Source organism: Ascaphus truei, chromosome 2, assembly GCF_040206685.1.
Source record: "Ascaphus truei isolate aAscTru1 chromosome 2, aAscTru1.hap1, whole genome shotgun sequence".
In the NCBI taxonomy this organism is placed as follows: Eukaryota; Metazoa; Chordata; class Amphibia; order Anura; family Ascaphidae; genus Ascaphus; species Ascaphus truei.
In genome coordinates this window covers 6,893,243-6,912,764 of record NC_134484.1, presented here as the reverse complement: position 1 = coordinate 6,912,764, position 19,522 = coordinate 6,893,243, and the positions used below count along the sequence as shown (strand labels likewise).

The 19,522-nt window shown below is 45.1% G+C and overlaps 1 protein-coding gene across 2 annotated transcripts in view; it reads right to left on the bottom strand.

The window, feature by feature from the left end:
- Positions 1–1,478: 1,478 nt before the first annotated feature.
- The window catches only part of FAM83H (family with sequence similarity 83 member H), a 110,826-nt gene continuing 92,782 nt past the window's right edge, over positions 1,479–19,522 (bottom strand). For both annotated transcript variants that reach the window (XM_075581182.1, XM_075581180.1), the window contains exons 2-5: positions 14,107–14,595; positions 11,173–11,337; positions 8,950–9,074; positions 1,479–8,207 (exon numbers count right to left, since the gene is read on the bottom strand). In XM_075581182.1, coding sequence (XP_075437297.1) covers positions 5,582–8,207; positions 8,950–9,074; positions 11,173–11,337; positions 14,107–14,562 — 3,372 coding nt within the window. In that variant the 5' untranslated portion in view covers positions 14,563–14,595 and the 3' untranslated portion in view covers positions 1,479–5,581. The remainder of the gene's footprint in view (positions 8,208–8,949; positions 9,075–11,172; positions 11,338–14,106; positions 14,596–19,522) is intronic.

Sequence of the window (19,522 nt, the reverse complement as noted above, 5' to 3'; positions counted from 1 at the left end):
CAATGCACAAGCAAAAGAGGCCTTCATAGACGTATCCTTGTGACGTCACAACTGTCCTCTTCAGACGGACGGTAGCTACCAGACCGCAGGAATGTTGCATGTTATCCCGAGAGTTTATGGCACATTCGCTTGGGTTTATGTGCTTTCTTCCTCCGAGTTTACAATGAAATTACATCGTAAGATCAGAAACAGAATATAAACGCATGTCTGTATGACTCAATGCCGAGCCCCTATCATTACGCATGGTTAGCTACTGTTAGTGACGGTGATACAAGCTTTACTGCAGAATTCAGGGTTACAAGGATGTGAGTTGCTATTTCTTTTGTAGTTTGGATATAGGGTCGCCCTCCAAATGCACTTTATATGTAGTGCAGTTGAATGCTTTCAGTGCTGCAAACAATATATTTATTACAAACCACAAACGATTAATACTGATGTTCACCAAAATAAATGTGCAATCTTTCCCGGGACACAAGGGAACTTGTGGCATGGATTTTTTTTTTATAGTTGAGAGTTTTAATTTTAATTTTTTTTTAATGTAATCGTGTTTTTCAGTCATTTCAAACTTGCAATGTTTCCCTAGTAAACGCATGTAGGGAGGGATTTGTCCCATCTCTTTTGATGATAAAACCGTTTGTCTCAAATCTACAGGCAAATTGTTTTGTTTGTCTTCTTCTTGAGGTCTTTGTAAAGTGAACTTTGAAACTTTAATTAGGCAAATTAAACAGAGACTCTCACATCCACCACCAGTTTAAGTTCTTTCAAATCTAAGGCTGTCTCACACTTTAATCTGGTCTGTAACTGTTTCATACGCCCATAATATATATTATCTTTAACTGTGCAATGTCTTGTATATAATATATACCCTGTTCAGTTATGTAACTGTATTTGTAACCATGTATTATTTGTCTTAACTCTGTGCCCAGGACATACGTGAAAACGAGAGGTAACTCTCAATGTATTACTGCCTGGTAAAATATTTTATAAATAAATAAATTAAGAGACTGAATGATCGGATCTGCATACATTCAGTGGATCCCTTAGAAAAGGAAAACATTCGTTTTTCAACATGGTACAAATAGGTAAATCCCTCAGTACCAGTGTTATTTCTGCGGGAGGCAATTCCAAGGATAAGTTAAACTGTTATGGGAGGAGGCCGTATTTAACTCACACCCGGCTATTTGGAAAGCAAAGGAAGTTTTGATCCTGGCTGGATGAGAGGAGCTTGATCATTCATCAATTACTTAGAATGAAGAATTAAAGAGGGGGGAAGGGTAAAGGCTGTCCCATAACGCCCCAGCTCCAGTAACTACAGGATGAGTAGTCCACCATTACTGTTAATGTGAGCGTGTGTTTGCCATGGAAGACAAGTTGGAGCCAATGGAAAGAACCCCAAGCATAGGGTCAAAGTCCCTGCGGGGATCGACTCCCCCAGGCTGCTGTTACTGTAGTGTCACATGATAATCAGAAGCACAAAATTCACCCAATGGGAGACCATTTTATTGAAAGCTCGCATTCAAAAGCATTGTATAAATATAAAAAGGTGCAGTATGTACAGAGAATGGGGCCATCGTCATATCAATTCCTATCCAGTTACATTGTATTTTCCCCCACACCATGTTACAAAGCCCTTATTATGAACCCCTTTTGCTGACCCGTGAAGCCACGAAGGAGTTAACGGATCCGGAAGTGCATCCCTGGAGGTCATCACAAGGTCGATTTGGGTACCCCGTGTCTGCAGGCAGTATGGGAAGAACAGGGGGTATGCAGTGCTACCAAAAGGGTTTCCCTGAGTGAAGTAACTCATATTTACCAGGGGTTAGAACAGGTGATGGGCAACTCCAGTCCTCAAGGGCCACCCACTGACCAGGTTTTGTTGGGCTGTCGGTGGCCCTTGAGGACTGGAGTAGCCCAGCCCTGTGTTAGAAGGAAAAGCGTGAACAAGAAACCTTAAATCTGCATTACTAAAAAAGACGACACAAAATGCTGTGGTCCGTTGAATTTGCTCGCGCTGTTCTGCGGTAATCCTTCCATCAGTAATAGTTCTTGTATTATACTGTTCGTGTAAACCTATGAATATAAAGCATTGACAGTCATGAGCTCCCTCGGTTTCAGAGGGAGCTGTATCGTGTTGCATTGTAGGCGTTAACGTAGCAATTACCTCCGTTTGCAGATTAACAAATTATCGTTAGCTAAAACCCCGGGAGACTCCGTAGTTCGGCATAGGTTAGGGTTGGAAGTTTTTCCTCTTTCCCAGGAACTTAAAACATCATTTGGGAGCGAATTGTTATTGGCACTGTAGGAAGAATATTTCCCAAGGCTTGGAATGTTCCCCTGACGCATTACAACAACGTCACCGCTAATAGCTGGTTTTAAACCGCGTCCAAAACATTGGCTTTTGAAATGACCATCAGTGTATTCACGGACTATTTCAGGGTGAGCAAACTGAATTCCTATTATAAATAATATGCTACAGAACGGATTTAGCCCATCAGACCTACAAGCCAATGGACCAAACCTGCACCGCAGCACACATTGGTCCATTTGTTTAAGAAAAAGCACCACAATGGGAGTAACTCTTGGGAGGTCGACACTCCGGCTTTTTTTTTAAACCCTAGGTTGGTTAGGGAGAGAGGGGAAACTGGGAGGAAGCCAGGAAAGTGTCCAAACTAAAGAAGTTTTACAGTTAAACAGCATCATTAATAATATAAAACAAAGGGACAAGAGTAGATGTAATTACAGGAACGTAGTAGGGAAGTTCTATAAATCTTTCATGGTGATACAGAACAAAATATAGAGGGCGACTTGTGACTTCTGATAAAATGCGGTTTCCAATGATCAAGGCAGATTCTACCCACAAGGAGGGCGCTGAGGAGACGATCATTTAATGATCAAGTCCCTCATTTGATTTTGTTCCTGAAGGTAACTGGGACTCTTTTGCCCAAATGATTATGATGATCCAATGGAGGTAGAAATGTTTGGCTTCAGTGTGTGTGTTTTTGTGGAGTTAGTCCATGTGATTACAGCTTTGTGCTTCTGTGAGGACATGGCAGTGACACCCTTGGTACCTCCGAAGGGCTACAGGAGAAATGAGAAGCCTCTTCAGCCCAATGGTCAAAGACAACAAACAATATACTATATCATTGAAGCGGTTTTTTTGGAGGGGTAGCAGTGTTATTTAAAAAAAACTAAATGGTGGTGCTGAATACCGGTAAAAATAAATCCAACATTTTCAAACCAGAGGACAAGGGATTCCTAAAAAAAAAAATTAAATTAAGATTTATATTGTGGCCAAAGCAGAAACAGTGGGATTGTGTGAAGTAACCTCTTGAACGGGGGCTCCAGCGATTCTTTGCTACGGAACGCTCTGCGCTGTGGCGTCCATCTGGCCGTGCTGAGCCGGACTCCAAGTCAATGTGAGGTTTCAGTCCAGTCCTTATAGAGGTAAGTTGGCAATACTGAAATGTATTGTGATTTGGGGGATCTTGAAAAAAAAATCATGATTTCTCTAAATTTTTATTTTTAGCGGAGATTTTATTTTATTGTGATTTAAAAAAAAAAAAAAAAAAATAAAGTCTTGCTCTTTGTCCTTTGAAAATTAGGTCAGGGACTTAACTTCCTCCGTAACCCTGTATTAATGACATCATCAAGACCAAGAAAAGCTGCCAAGAGCAGGAGAAACCCAAAAACAGGAGGAACCCAAAAAAGAACAACAGGAAGGATGGGCAGAGCTGTTTATTTTAGTAAATGATTAGCCTGACTCCATAAATGTGTTGGCATATAGCGTAGCCCCCAACTAGCCCCCTTACTGCTGTCCTGTGCCCAGTGGGGGAATGCAATATGTTGGAGAAGAAAGTTATCAAGCATCTACCTACAGCGAATGCCCGTTAACACTTAAAAAATTTATTGTAAACTGTAAAGCCTTAGTATCTGACATTTAAACGCTTAAGTGTCTCCACCAAAAAAAGAAGAGCATTTTTTAATTCTGACTACAGAAGTATTAACAGGTCTGCACACCCCAGGCTAGAATACTGTGTGCGAGTTTTCTGGATGTCCCTTTGATCTTGGTCAAACTCCTTGAGTATCTTAAAGCAGTAATCGGCGCTGATCCATGCGCACGCACAAAATGATGGTTATCCCGGCTGTTCAGACTGCTGGCTCCCGCTCTTTTGAACCCGGTTTTTCACAAAAAAATAGGAGCGCCTCCTTCAAGTTTAGGAATTATTCCGAAAGGAAAAAGCGTTCTGCCTCCATCAGCCACTTCGCTCTAAATGCATTTTGGGTGGTTACTATTTTAACCTTTTTTTTTTTGCTGGAGGGTTTTGTGTAATAAGACCAGTTACAGACTAGAGCAGATATGTAGGTTTCAGGGTTATTATTTATAACACGTTTGTGGGACCAGCAAAGGGGCAGAAAGCATTTTAGAAATGCAATATTTTTAACGGCGTTCTTCAATTTCTTGTTCATTGGATTGTATCCCCTTTTTTTACTCATTTTTTTCTTGTCACAACTTGAACCTCGCCATTTTCAGCTCGGGACACTGTCCGAGATCCCAAGATATCGGCAAATTTACTGGCTTGTAGTAATGGGGGAAAAAAATCTCAAGAGGTCCCTGTACATAGAAGATGTTCTGTTCCAGTGATGCGGAGGCTTTCTATTGGCGTGCCAGAATGAGGCTGACTCAGGAAGCCATATACAATTTCCCACCCAAAAAGATTTGGGAACATGGAGGTTCCCAAAACTAAAAAAAAGAATTTAAATAGAATTCAAATTTTAAAAAAAAAACTAAAACATGTGGGGTATGCTGTTTTAGGTAATATCTACTGGAAAACATTTTTAAATGTAATATTACATTTGCTACAGCCCCTCCCAGATATCTGCATGTATCTAGTAGTGTACGTGTTTTGTAGATAATTATTTTTTTAAATGACTCTCTTTTCACGTTATAGGAAATATTGGATTGCTGCTTAAATAAATAAAACACTTTACAAAAAAAATCTGAGCATTTGATATATCTTGGATGACCGGTTGTTATTTTTTTTTTTCTGTCTCGGAAAACATTTTTAAGAAGGACTAGAGCTTCAACGGAGTTGTGACGTTTGACGAGAGGGGGTTTTCCAAGTGTCTCCAGCTCAGCTGGGTGATTGCGATTTTGTCCTGGTTTGTAATCCCATCTGCCGGTCTGTTGGATGGATGCCTTGGTGTTATTAAGTTAGATATGGATAAAGATTGGCCTGGATCTCTATAACTCAGGGCAGGTATGTCAAAGGCTTCTGAACGTGTTCTCTGACCACGTGCAATGAAGACACACATCTTTTATCTCCCATGCAATCACAGCAGGGTTACCCACTCCTAACACCTTTGCATCTTGGAGGACTTACCATTGTATACCGCAATAACAATGTTAAGTCAACTCTAGACTTCCCTGTGTTTGCAATGTGGGATAATTTGATGGCATTCAAGGATCTCCAGGTGGCCATGCAGTTTAACACTTCAACTTGTATTAACATTGTAGTCATGTCACATGAAAATCTTGCAGTGGACGTGGCACCCAGTAGAGATGTTGGCATCATGTCCATGGTCATTTTTTATTAATTAAAGTCCCCAAAAGCCTAGGCATGAATTTTCCCACTTTCTTATCTTTGCCGTCAGCATCCTCGGACACATCGCTCGGGCTCGGCGGTTCTTCCTTTTTGCAGAACACCTCAAACCTGCTGTACACTCGTTTCTCTTTCCGCATGCTCTCCATCCGCTTCAGCAGGTTGTCCCTCTCCTCTGGGGAGCTCGGGGATGGCCGTGAAAAGCGGCTTCGGCTGAGGAAGCTCCCAGATCTAACTATGGCTGATGAATCTGGATCGGCAGCCTCCGTTGCTTTGCTTTCCAAAGAGTTGGAGTGGGCATTGGTTGCTTCAGAATCATTAGTCTGCTGCAGCTGTTTAGCCTCAGCACGGTTCTTCTGGCTATTAGCAGAGATCTGCTCCAGGATAACCTTGGTATCATCACGCAGGTTACTACTGAAGATCACATTGGAGGTTGAAGCGGACAGCCTGCTCTGGGAAGTAGACACAGGCTTGGGTGAAGTGAGGGGTGATAGCTTGCTTGTTTTATCCTCACCATCCACCACCATCATAAACTCCTGACTGTCTGCTTTGGAAAGGCGCTTGAGAGCAGTGTTCTGTTTCTCCACCTTGGCTGCATCTGAAGCTGCGTCTTCCTCGGCCCTCTTCTCTGCCTTTGATTGCAAAAACTGCTTCAGCTTCATGGATCCTCTCCGAATAAACTCCATGGGGTTCTGCTCTGGCTTTGAAATCTCCTCTTCGGATTTGTTCATGGAACTGGTGGGGGTCGGGTTTTGTGACATACTTTCCAGAGCATTCCCAAAAAGGAGTGCCGAGTTCAGTCGGCTCGGTGACTTTTGCACCTCAGTAGGTGGCGATATTGGTTCATCTACGATTTCAGTAATAGTGAGTACATGGTCCTTTTTCTCTGGAGGAGCAGGATTGCTGCTCTCTATTGTTTGCATGCATGAAGCCATCTGTTCAACCATAGTGGCACTGGTTTGATTATCTTTGCCAAGAATGTCTTGGAATTTAGACATATACTGTGCCTCCTTATGCGTGCGGTTAAAGGAATCCTTCGTTTCTAGCAGCTTGGATTCCAGTGCCTTGTATGCCACAGTTTCTGTGCTTCTCTTTTGTCCATCCTCCAATTTCTCCTGCACGGTCTTAGAGGCCGCCTTGGCCTGATTCACCGTAGTGCTCTGTTCGTCTTTGTTAACCGTCCTGTACTTCTCTAGGATCTCAGCCACTTTGGAAGATGTTTTGACGTTATCGTTTTCCTTGATCATCTCACTGCTGCTCTGCTCCTTCTGATAAACCTGTACACCATCAACAGTGGAACTTTGCTGCTCTATTTTGGAGCTGCTAAAGATTAGAGAAGACCTGAGACGAGAACCCCTTTGGATTAATGGGTTTGTCCTGGATCGGAAGGAATCATGTCGTGCTAACAAGCTTTCTTCCTTCTCCTTCTCCATTATTGAGGTCTCCCTATGCATAGGCACATCATGTATAGCTGCAGATGGCCTGAAAGGTGGGATTGGATCAGTGGAATACCTCATAAGAGTCTCATTTGTTGGTACAGCCTTTTCAAGGGGCACCAGTGCATCATCATATGCTTCTGATTCTATGGGTAGAGGAAGGCCGTCTTCATCCTGGTCTGGCTGAATACCACTTAAGTAAGAAGATATCCTCCAGCTGCGCAGGCCTTGTTTGTTGTCCTGGGGTTTTTTATCTGCATCTTGGTCTTGGAAAAACTGCCTCTGCTCCGGTCCCTGCTTGTTTGTGGGAGACATCTGGCACATGAACTTTTGCCTTCCCTGTGACCGCTGCCCAAATTGTCCCTCTCCTCCATGCATCACCTGGTCTGAGCCATACCTCACCTCTCGAGATGAGCTGGAAGGATTATAGCCCAGTCTTATGTGAGGACCTTCAAGGGCAAAATTGCTTTCTCCGGGCAAAGCCTTGTGAGGATATCTCGAGTCATTTTCATCCTGCTCCTGGAAACCTTGGCGATTGCCGCGAATCTTCTCAAACAGTCCCTGAGTCCGCCCAGGATTAAACGGACGATCAGTTTGCATGAACTGATTCTTCTGGAATTGGCTGGACTGGAATCGGTACTCGTCGTTGTTGTTGTTGTTGTTCATAAACATTTGCTTGCTATACTGCTTGGAGGAAGTATAGTTTTCAAAGGTGCCCTCTGCAAAGCTGTGTCTTTTGTAGGCATCAAGCTCCAGGTGCTTGCTTTGCATGAAAGCCATCTGCGACTTCTCCATCTCCAGCTGCTCTGTAAACTTCTTGCCATACATTCGCATGCCAGAGTTCTCCGTGGTGTGCCTCATTGTGTCTTCCCTTCGGAACGATTGCATGTAATTGCGGTCAGGGTCTACCATGAAGGAGGGGAGAGAGTTCTGAGAGCTGTCATCCCTGGGAAACATAAAATGAAGCTTCCTGTCGTAGAGTGGACGGGGGCCTCCAAAAGGTACCATGCCCATATATGGTTTGTCCATCTTGAGCAGGGCATTCTCAGGTGGGATGAGAGGGTCCGACTGAGCGAAGAGGATCCGGAATTCCTCATCGAAGCTAGAGACCAGCTCTCCTTGGAAGATGTGGGCCATGCTACGGTGAATCTTCTCAAAGGACCACATGAAGCTGCAAGGACACATAAAGGTATGTTCAGACATAGTACATTCAATAGGTATAACTAACTCCAAACCACTCAAAGTATCTTGGAATGATGGAGAAGAAGTAAGTACTCCTAATACTACCACTACTACTACTACCACTACTACTAGTACTTCAATTCAAAATCAAAAATATTTATTCTCAAAAAGGGAGGTTTTGTTTCAGAAATGCTCTCCTTGAAATCACACTCGGTGCCACTGCTTATGAATGGCCCGTCAGCCGCCAGTACCCTCCAAGTTACTATCGGGTTAAATTCAAAGTGACACACCAAAAAGTTCTTAATAAATGAAAACATGGAAGGTGGCCAGGACGCGAATGACCATGTTGTTGAGATACTGATGGGAAGACAGAAGACGTTTGGTAGACTGACCCTATTAGGCTTCGGCATTTTTGTTTTGTTTATTGGCACATTAAAAACTCAGGCCCATATTGACTAAACAGGGTTATGCCACAAGGTACATTATGACGGCAGCTGACCCCTTACTGCATATTCGAGTGTAGTAAATAGGCAGTATGGCATCTTCCAGAGCCGGAAGGTGCCGTATGGCCAGCATCACGTCGCGGATGTGGCCTTGCTTGTCAGCAGAGCAGGAAGTAGCACAGTTCCGCTCTGGGACACATTCAGATCACGGAGAGAAAGGAAGATCCCACAGCACGAGTGGCTGATGAAGCTGCCGGATGGGGCTGGCTAAAGGTTTGCATTTCTCACCTGTAGGCGCCGCTCAGCACGACATTGCAATCCACCAGCAGGAACTTCTGCAGCAGGTTCCCCTTAAATGTGGCGCCCGACCGGCAGAAATACGTGGGGCCCGAAACTGTGCGGACCCTCAGGAACTGGAAGACACAGTGGGGTACATTTTACTATAGCATACTGTAATCTGGTATATATTTGAAATACATATAGATTAATACATACACACGCGCGTTCAAGACACCATTTCCAACAATGTAAAAACAATTCTGTTATTGATAGGACAACTAATGGGACAGGAGAAGTGAGACGAGTGACTGCGTGGCCATCACTACGAGTGACTGCGTGGCCATCACTACGAGTGACTGCGTGGCCATCACTACGAGTGACTGCGTGGCCATCACTACGAGTGACTGCGTGGCCATCACTACGAGTGACTGCGTGGCCATCACTACGAGTGACTGCGTGGCCATCACTACGAGTGACTGCGTGGCCATCACTACGAGTGACTGCGTGGCCATCACTACTAGTGACTGCGTGCCATCACTACGAGTGACTGCGTGCCATCACTACGAGTGACTGCGTGGCCATCACTACGAGTGACTGCGTGGCCATCACTACGAGTGACTGCGTGGCCATCACTACTAGTGACTGCGTGCCATCACTACGAGTGACTGCGTGCCATCACTACGAGTGACTGCGTGCCATCACTACGAGTGACTGCGTGGCTATCACTACGAGTGACTGCGTGGCCATCACTACGAGTGACTGCGTGGCCATCACTACGAGTGACTGCGTGGCCATCACTACTAGTGACTGCGTGCCATCACTACGAGTGACTGCGTGCCATCACTACGAGTGACTGCGTGCCATCACTACGAGTGACTGCGTGGCTATCACTACGAGTGACTGCGTGGCTATCACTACGAGTGACTGCGTGCCATCACTACGAGTGACTGCGTGGCTATCACTACGAGTGACTGCGTGGCTATCACTACGAGTGACTGCGTGCCATCACTACGAGTGACTGCGTGCCATCACTACGAGTGACTGCGTGCCATCACTACGAGTGACTGCATGGCCATCACTACGAGTGACTGCGTGCTATCCCTCGGGTACAGCACCGCCATGTTGCTGACTGAGGTGGCACCTCTATGGTTCAGATGTAACAGGCGCCGTTGCCCTAATTAACATGGGCGTTGTGTTAACGCTAAAGTGATATTTAAGGCCACGTTAACATATGCACCTTTGAAAACAATAACAACACACATTATTTCCTTAAGACACGTGTGTTAACGTGTTTTGTTCCATGTTAACGGAGACAAGAATGTCTGCACACATCTGTAACTCTTTAGTGTCGATTGGAAACCAGGCACAGTACAAATTACAGCGGAAGAACGTGTGTGGTGTATGGTGTGTGGTGAGTGTGTGGTGTGTGTGTGTGGTGTGTGTGGGTGGTGTGTGTGTGGGGTGTGTGTGTGTGTGGTGTGTGTGTGTGTGTGTCACAGGTCCGCGCGGTGTCTGGTCTGCAGCCTCTTTCAGCTCCATAATGCAGAATCAGTAACCAAGCTAAAACTGATCCACAGGATGAAGCAGCTGTCAACGAGCGGGATTCCTGATTCTCTACTACTTCACCTTATGTGTTGCTGTGTAATGCAGCAGGCACTGGGGAACTATAAAAAGTGGCACACTCCGTGTGCTCATTTGTACAGATGCAGCGGCCATAATTTTATGAAATCACGCGGTTTATACCTCGGAATACCCATGTCATGGCGCGGGATTACTTCCAACTGTACCGCCTTAAGACGAGAGGGCATAAAATGGCATTTTAGTGTTCTGGCTTTTAAACACCTGACATTGACACAGTAGCACAGTACTGTACACATTACAATTCATTCATTCATTTCACTGCATTTAATTGCACACAATCCATAAAATTCAAACAAAGCAACCGTGATAAACACCTGTGCCTGGGGCGATTGGCCGCATTCATGCCGCGTGGAGTACAGCAGCGCATACGAAAACGGCGCCGTGATGCCTTAAAATAACGGCCGCTGCATCTGTATGTAATTACCCACACGCCTGCACTTTAACCACTGTATGACACGTGGCAACGAGTTGAACGTACTGTAGCAGATAGACATTTGTGGAATTCATGCAGATCCACTTGTGGGTTCTCTGACTTGATGGTAAATTGGGGGTTCTCATTCTGGTAATCTCCAGTGGGAGCCAGAAACTCACCTCCACGTAGTTCAAGTTAATTCGGCACTTCGACGCCATGTCTAGGAAGTGCTGAGAGTTCATCTCATCCAGTACCATGTAGACTGGGACACGGCGGGAAGCAGCATCCAGCAGGTCACCCAGGATGTCCACATCGGTGAATATGTCCATGACAATAGCAATAACCTGCCAACAGAAGAAGAGTTCTGTCACCAGGTGTGTGTTACCTCTGCAGAGCCACACGTTCTGCTCATTCTCATACATGCTGGGGTGAAGGGACTCGGTACACGTTGCTGTTATTCTTTATGGTTATGTAGCCTCTGTGGCCGGCTAGCAGGTGAGGTGACACTGGTCACTTTGCCGCGATCAGCAGGATGAGGAATTATTTCCTATGGGGAGATGGTTAATTGGCTATAGGCTTTTGGAGCAGGGCAGTGAGCATGGGAGAGGGAGCATGGGTGAGGTGAGGGAGGGGGCAGAGGGGAGGGGAGGGGAAGGAGCAGGGGAGGGGGAGGGAGGAGAGAGAGGGGGAGGGAGGAGAGAGAGGGGGAGGGAGGAGAGAGAGGGGGAGGGAGGAGAGAGGGAGCAGGGGAGAGGGAGGAGAGAGGGAGCAGGGGAGGGGGGAGGAAGGGAGCAGGGAAGAGGGGAGGAAGGTAGCAGTGGAGGGGGGAGGAAGGGAGAAGGGCAGTGAGCATGGGAGAGGGAGCTTGGGTGAGGTGAGGGAGGGGGCAGAGGGGAAGGGTAGGGGAGGGGGCAGAGGGGAGGGGAGGGGTGAGGGAGGGGAAGGAGCAGGGGAGGGGGAGGGGGGAGAGAGGAGAGAGGGAGCAGGGGAGGGAGGAGAGAGGGAGCAGGGGAGGGAGCGAGCAGGAAAGATGTGGGTGTCAGTGATTCCTGTGTTACACATTATAACGTGTCGGTGTGCAGTGTGTCTGTGTGTTACACATTATAACGTGTCGGGGTGCAGTGTCCTGTGTTACACATTATAACGTGTCAGGGTGCAGTGTCCTGTGTTATACATTATAACGTGTTGGGGTGCAGTGTCCTGTGTTACACATTATAATGTGTCGGGGTGCAGTGTGTCTGTGTTACACATTATAATGTGTCGGGGTGCAGTGTCCTGTGTTACACATTATAACGTGTCGGGATGCAGTGTGTTTGTGTGTTACACATTATAATGTGTCGGGATGCAGTGTATCTGTGTGTTACACATTATAACGTGTCGGGGTGCAGTGTCCTGTGTTATACATTATAACGTGTCGGGGTGCAGTGTCCTGTGTTACACATTATAACGTGTCGGGGTGCAGTGTCCTGTGTTACACATTATAATGTGTCGGGATGCAGTGTGTTTGTGTGTTACACATTATAATGTGTCGGGATGCAGTGTATCTGTGTGTTACACATTATAACGTGTCGGGGTGCAGTGTCCTGCATTACACATTATAACGTGTCGGGGTGCAGTGTCCTGCATTACACATTATAACGTGTTGGGGTGCACTGTGTCTGTGTGTTACACATTATAACGTGTCGGGGTGCAGTGTCCTGTGTTACACATTATAACGTGTTGGGGTGCAGTGTGTCTGTGTGTTACACATTATGTGTCGGGGTGCAGTGTCCTGCGTTACACATTATAACGTGTCGGGGTGCAGTGTCCTGTGTTACACATTATAACGTGTCGGGGTGCAGTGTCCTGTGTTACACATTATAACGTGTCGGGGTGCAGTGTCATGCGTTACACATTATAATGTGTCGGGGTGCAGTTTGTCTGTGTTGCACATTATAACGTGTCGGGGTGCAGTGTCCTGCGTTACACATTATAACGTGTCGGGGTGCACTGTGCCTGTGTTACACATTATAACGTGTCGGGGTGCAGTGTCATGCGTTACACATTATAATGTGTCGGGGTGCAGTTTGTCTGTGTTGCACATTATAACGTGTCGGGATGCAGTGTCCTATGTTACACATTATAACGTGTCGGGATGCAGTGTGTCTGTGTTATACATTATAACGTGTTGGGGTGCAGTGTGTCTGTGTGTTACACATTATAACGTGTCGGGGTGCAGTGTGTCTGTGTGTTACACATTATAACGTGTCGGGGTGCAGTGTGTCTGTGTGTTACACATTATAACGTGTCGGGATGCAGTGTGCCTGTGTTACACATTATAACGTGTCGGGGTGCAGTGTCCTGCGTTACACATTATAACGTGTCGGGGTGGAGTGTCCTGTGTTATACATTAACGTGTCGGGGTGCTGTGTCCTGTGTTATACATTATAACGTGTCGGGGTGCAGTGTGTCTGTGTTACACATTATAATGTGTCGGGGTGGAGTGTCCTGTGTTATACATTAACGTGTCGGGGTGCTGTGTCCTGTGTTATACATTATAACGTGTCGGGGTGCAGTGTATCTGTGTTACACATTATAACGTGTCGGGGTGCAGTGTCCTGTGTTACACATTATAATGTGTCGGGGTGCAGTGTCCTGTGTTACACATTATAACGTGTCGGGGTGCAGTGTGTCTGTGTGTTACACATTATAATGTGTCGGGGTGGAGTGTCCTGTGTTATACATTAACGTGTCAGGGTGCTGTGTCCTGTGTTATACATTATAACGTGTCGGGGTGCAGTGTGTCTGTGTTACACATTATAATGTGTCGGGGTGCAGTTTCCTGTGTTACACATTATAACGTGTCGGGGTGCAGTGTCCTGTGTTACACATTATAACGTGTCGGGGTGCAGTGTATCTGTGTATTACACATTATAATGTCTCGGGGTGCAATGTATCTGTGTATTACACATTATAACGTGTCGGGGTGCAGCGTATCTGCGTATTACACCTTATAATGTCTCGGGGTGCAGTGTATCTGTGTATTACACATTATAATGTCTCGGGGTGCAGTGTATCTGTGTATTACACATTATAATGTATATAATGCAGTGTCTGTTGCCAGATCCTCCTACCTGCTGTGCCGACCTGATCATCCTCCTAGCTTCTTCCTTTATACTGGGGTTATCAGGGGGCGGGGGATGTATCAGGGTGGTCACCTCGGTCCCCTGAAAGCCAAAGATCGTGGGCCAGCCAAGGTCCAGCTCTGGGGCCGCAGTGTCTGAGTGCATTGGCCAATAAGTTCCCGAGGAGCCATCTGCATCCTCTTGGGTGCCATAAAAGGGTTCAGAGTGGGGGTTGTCCTGAATGGGTTCTGGCGGTCTCTGCAGGTACTTGGTGATGTGGTCTATCTCAGAGTTGCACAGGAAGTCTGGAGCTCCCTCCTCAGCGAGAAACCGCTCATAGCCCTCTTGCCCCTCCTCGGCCAACACATCAATAGCAATGCGGTAATATTCCTTGTAGTGCGGAGGCAAGTAGTTGGGATCCAAGGGGTTATCCCCTTGCGAGGAGCTCTGGGAGCGACGTGCCATGGGTCTACACCAGGGAGAGGTGAGAGACGGGACCTGGAAGAGGAGCACAAAGCAGAGGCGATTAGATTGTAAGTTCTTGGGAAAACAGATTTTCTTCCACCAGTGTTTCTATGCCTGGACTCTTACTTCTACTGCGTTGGGAGGCATAGTGTAGTGGTTAAAGTGTTGGAAGCATGGGGGAAGTTGTGTTTTTCTGGTTACGGTGTTACTTTGGGTGGAATTACTCTTTGAGATAAGATGTTGGTGGAGGACTTGTATAGTGGTTAAGGACTTGTGTAGTGGGTACGATGGGTTTTTTCTGGAAGGGGCATTGGGTACTGTTCTGCTTGGTGTATGGTGTATTGGTTAAGATTTCAGTCTAGGTAGAAGTACAGTATAGTGGTTTGTATGGCGTGTGGTAGCATGCTGCATAGTTAAGATACTGGTTTGGGTGACAGTGAGATGTAATGGTGAAGATATTCGTCTGATAGGAGCTATGGCATATTGGGGAAGATGTTGGTGTTAGTACGTTGTAGTGCAGTGTTTCTCCACTAGGGTGCCGCAGTCCTCTGCCAAGGGTGAGTGAGAAGAGAGGTGAATTGCAGCTTCCGTTTGCCTGTCCAAAGCAGTTTTGAATTCCCCGTACTTTATTAGCAGCCTCTATCCCCTCTGCTTGGAGATTTCTCATGAACCTACCAACCTTCCCGTCAAAAAAAGTACTTCCTCACATTTCGAGCCTCCCCACCCTCCATCTTCAGAGCTTTTGTTCTAACACTTCTCTTTCTCTGATACGTGCTTCCCTCCTGTACCTTGTTGAAAGCCTTAGTGTATCCGGACGTTTCTATCATATCCCCTTTCTCTTCTCCAAGCTGCACATGTTGAGGACTTGTAATCTTCCCAGAAACATTTGATGATGTACCGTAGTGCTGACGGTTATTCCAACACAAACCAGTGGCAATCGCCAAAAAGACTCAGGTACATGCTGGGTCTAGTTTAAGGCAAGTTTAAGGCATTTCTGCATTGACTAATGGCCCATCAGATTAACAGCGGGGGTCCCTGAATGGGACTGCCAGGGACCCTGCTGTGTTAATCCGATGGGCCTTTAGTCAATGCAAAAATGCCTTAAACTTGCCTTAAACTAGCCAGGTTACACCCAGCATGTACCCAGCATGTAACCGGGCTAGTTTAAGGCATGCTTTAGAATACTCGTTGTCTCGTCTGTAGATCGTGCACCATTTTAGTAGCTCTTCTTTGCACAACCAAGAATTTATTCATGTTGGTCCATTTGAAGGTATCACAATGTGCACATAATCTACACGTCTCCAAAGCCATTAGAACATAGAATGGAATCAACCACCCAAATTACAGAGAGAGGTCTTCCCAAGTGGTTTCACTCTAATGTAAAAAAAATAATATGTGCTTACCAAGTGGCGCAGGTCATGTTATCCTCAATGATTGCATGCTCCTCCAAGCAATGAATGGGATAATGCAATCCCAAGTATAATTGTGGTTAAAGCCACTTCTATTTCCCATAGTGTATGGTTTGGGCTGGGTAATGTACTTGTACCAATTAGAGGCTGAGAAGAGCCTCAACTTGGGTGAATTGGACATACAGAAATATCTTCAATGTGCGCAGAACCACTTCTACAATGAATGTATTTAAGAGTGGAGCTCCATAAAGCATGTTCTGACACAAACCTATTCCATAAATGTAATACACAACGGGAACTCCACCCTACAAATTGAGAAACAAACCAAGGCTCAGCCGTATACATGGATTATACAAAGGCAGCTTAGTCCTAGAAATGGGGAAAAAAACTCCAACGCACAGCCCTGGACAAAGTAGGTCCCACAAAACTAATAAAAATATATCAAATGCTTTATTCTTCCATAGTTTAAAAAAAACGGAGGTAGGTACCTAGGAAGAATAAAGCATTTGATATATTTGTATTCGTTTTGTGGGACCTACTTTGTTCAGGGCTGTGCGTTGGAGTATTTTCTCTTGGATCTCTCTGCATTCTCCTGGTGCACGCCCACCAAGAATTACAGGACTGGGGCAATACAAATTGTGAGTAGATATTCCTCTTTCTACCTACCTCTGGACTCCCCCAATGAGGCTGTAGGTCTGATTTTCTTCATATTTCAGCCTTCAGCCTTCAGGGCTAGAGTTCTTGTTAATGGTATATGCTACATTATGAATACATACCTCACTAGCCCCAGTACCTATTTTTCTACATTATTACCTAAAGGATTTACAATATGATTGGACTTTTATGTTGGAGCGCATATCACTAATTGACTAGTCCTATAAATGGAATGAAACCATGAGTGGCCGCTTTATAAGCAGTAACAATGTATACATACTGGACACTCCATCTTGTAAATGGAAAAATAAACCCAGATCTTTGCTATACATCGAACGTATACATTTTAAACTTGGTAACAAAGCAGGAAACGCCCAGATGTACAAATGTAATAAGCTGCTTAATGGGAGCTCGGTCATGCAACATCAAAGACAAACCAAGAAGTCTCCTGTTACATAAACGGATATTACATGGGGAGATCCATCCTTAAGCCCATGTACCATTCAAGAACTGCCCAATTGCATCGAATCGAGAATACAATGGGATCTCGGACCAGTAAACAAACCAAGATTCTACTGTGTAAAAAAAATACATCGTGGGTTTTATCCAATAAACTAGGACTCCGCTGTATAAATTAAATATACAATCGGGTCTTAAACAAACCAACCAAGGAACGTGGGCGCTTTGACCAAATCTCAATTTGTTTGGGATTTTTTTTAAATTCTCGCTAAAGTTTTTTAATTGACATTTTCTAAAAACAATATATATAAATAAATATATATAAATATATATATATATGTAGAGGTATCAGTACCGTGTTAGCCGAGCTTCAATAATCAAAAAATAAATAGATGATACCGTTCTGTGGCTAACGAAATGCTTTTATTTGTGCGAGCTTTCGAGATACACTGATCTCTTCTTCCGGCGATGTTGTAATATCTATGTATAATGTATATAAAAGCTCGCACAAATAAAAGCATTTCGTTAGCCACAGAACGGTATCATCTATTTATTTTTTGATTATATAATATATATATATATATATATATATATATATATATATATATATATATATATATATATATATATATATATATATAAGGAAAACAACAATAATACAAATGAGAGGATGAGATTTGGTGGGGGCTTTGGCTGCTATTTCATTCTTGATTCGAAGACTCGGATTTCGAATTGAACGTCACATTTTCGAACCTCTCAATCTTCGGATTCAGAACCTGCTCGCATGCCCGTCTTGAATAAATAAGACAAACTGCGACCTACAAACTCTGGGAGGCTTCAAAGGAAATCGAAAAACGATTGTATAAATAGACAATATGAAAAGATCCCGGCTCTTATGAACAATTCATTCTGACTGCACCCTGTTAACTGCCAGGGGGGACCGCCCACAGTGATTGACACGTCCAGTAACGCAGAAGTGAGCGTTGGACCCCGTGCTGTCACTGTGCCAGGAATGAGAAACCTCTCTCTGCAAAACATACTTTACAGGTCAGTTCTTAGAAAGAATAAATCCTTTTGTCTCTAAATGACGATGAGTGAGAGGCGAAACTCACACGGGCCCCTCCATCCCGGTCACACCAGGAACAAGGTGGTAGAAGATTAATGGTTTCTTATCCATGTTTCTTTGACTTTTCCCCCCCTAAAATATCTCCCGTGGCTCCCAGAGTGGTCGTGGTTTTGGAAAATATAAAGCCGATTACTGCTCCCAGGTTTGCAACTCTCACTCATTTGGATTGAGTGCACTCATTGCAAAGCTGGCTCACTTATTTGGTGTGAGTCTAACTCACTGAAGACAATTCTCACTCACTTGCTCATTGCTTGACATTGAGCGCGTCAATTATTTTCGGACAATCATGCACATTGCAATAGGCAGTCCCACTCTATATCCGCAGAAGTGGCCACTCACTGACAGGCAAGCATCACTCATTGATAGCCAGCGTTACTCATCTAGAGTTAGTCTCCCTCACTGGAAGGCAAACTCACTCACGTAGACCGAGTCTTGCTCACTACATGGCAGCATCTCTTTTCGGGAGGCAGTTTCAATTACTTAAGGCAGGGGGGCTCAATTCCAGTCCTCATGACCCCGCAACAGATCAGGTTTGCAGGACATCCCTGCTTCCGTGGCTCCATCGAAGACTGAGCCACGTGTCCTGAAGCAGGGATATCCTGAAAGCCTGACCTGTTTGTGGCCCTTGGGGACTGGAGTTGGTCACCCCCTGATCTAGAGATGTTCAAACAGATGTAACATTTCTGTGTGCCCCCAAACACAAACCCCACAAAGTCTGTTAATAGCGTTAACGCAGAATGAAGTTGCCAAAATATCAACCAAAAATGTATTTGATGTTTCTTTATGTAAGTTAACACAATGTGTTATTTTCACAGTATGGCTATTATAAATAATATTACACGGATCGTTTATATTTACTGTCACTAGTTACGCCCTTTCCTCTGTTGCCCGACTGCTAAAACTATGACTCAGGCCCTCATTCTCTCCCGTCTCGATTACTGTAACCTCCTGCTGTCCGGCCTTCCTGCCTCTCGCCTGTCTCCCCTACACTCTATCCCAAACGCTGCTGCCAGAATCACTCTGCTCTTTCCTAGATCTGTCTCAGCATCTCCCCTCATGAAATCCCTCTCCTGGCTTCCGATCAAATCCCGCACCTCACACTCCATTCTTCTCCTCACTTTTAAAGCTTTACACTCTTCTGCCCCTCCTTACATCTCAGCCCTAATTTCTCGTTATGCACCATCCAGACTCTTGCGTTCTTCTCAAGGATGTCTTCTTTCTACCCCTTTGTATCTAAAGCCCTCTCCCGCCTTAAACCTTTTTCACTGACTGCCCCGCTCCTCTGGAATGCCCTTCCCCTCAGTACCCGACT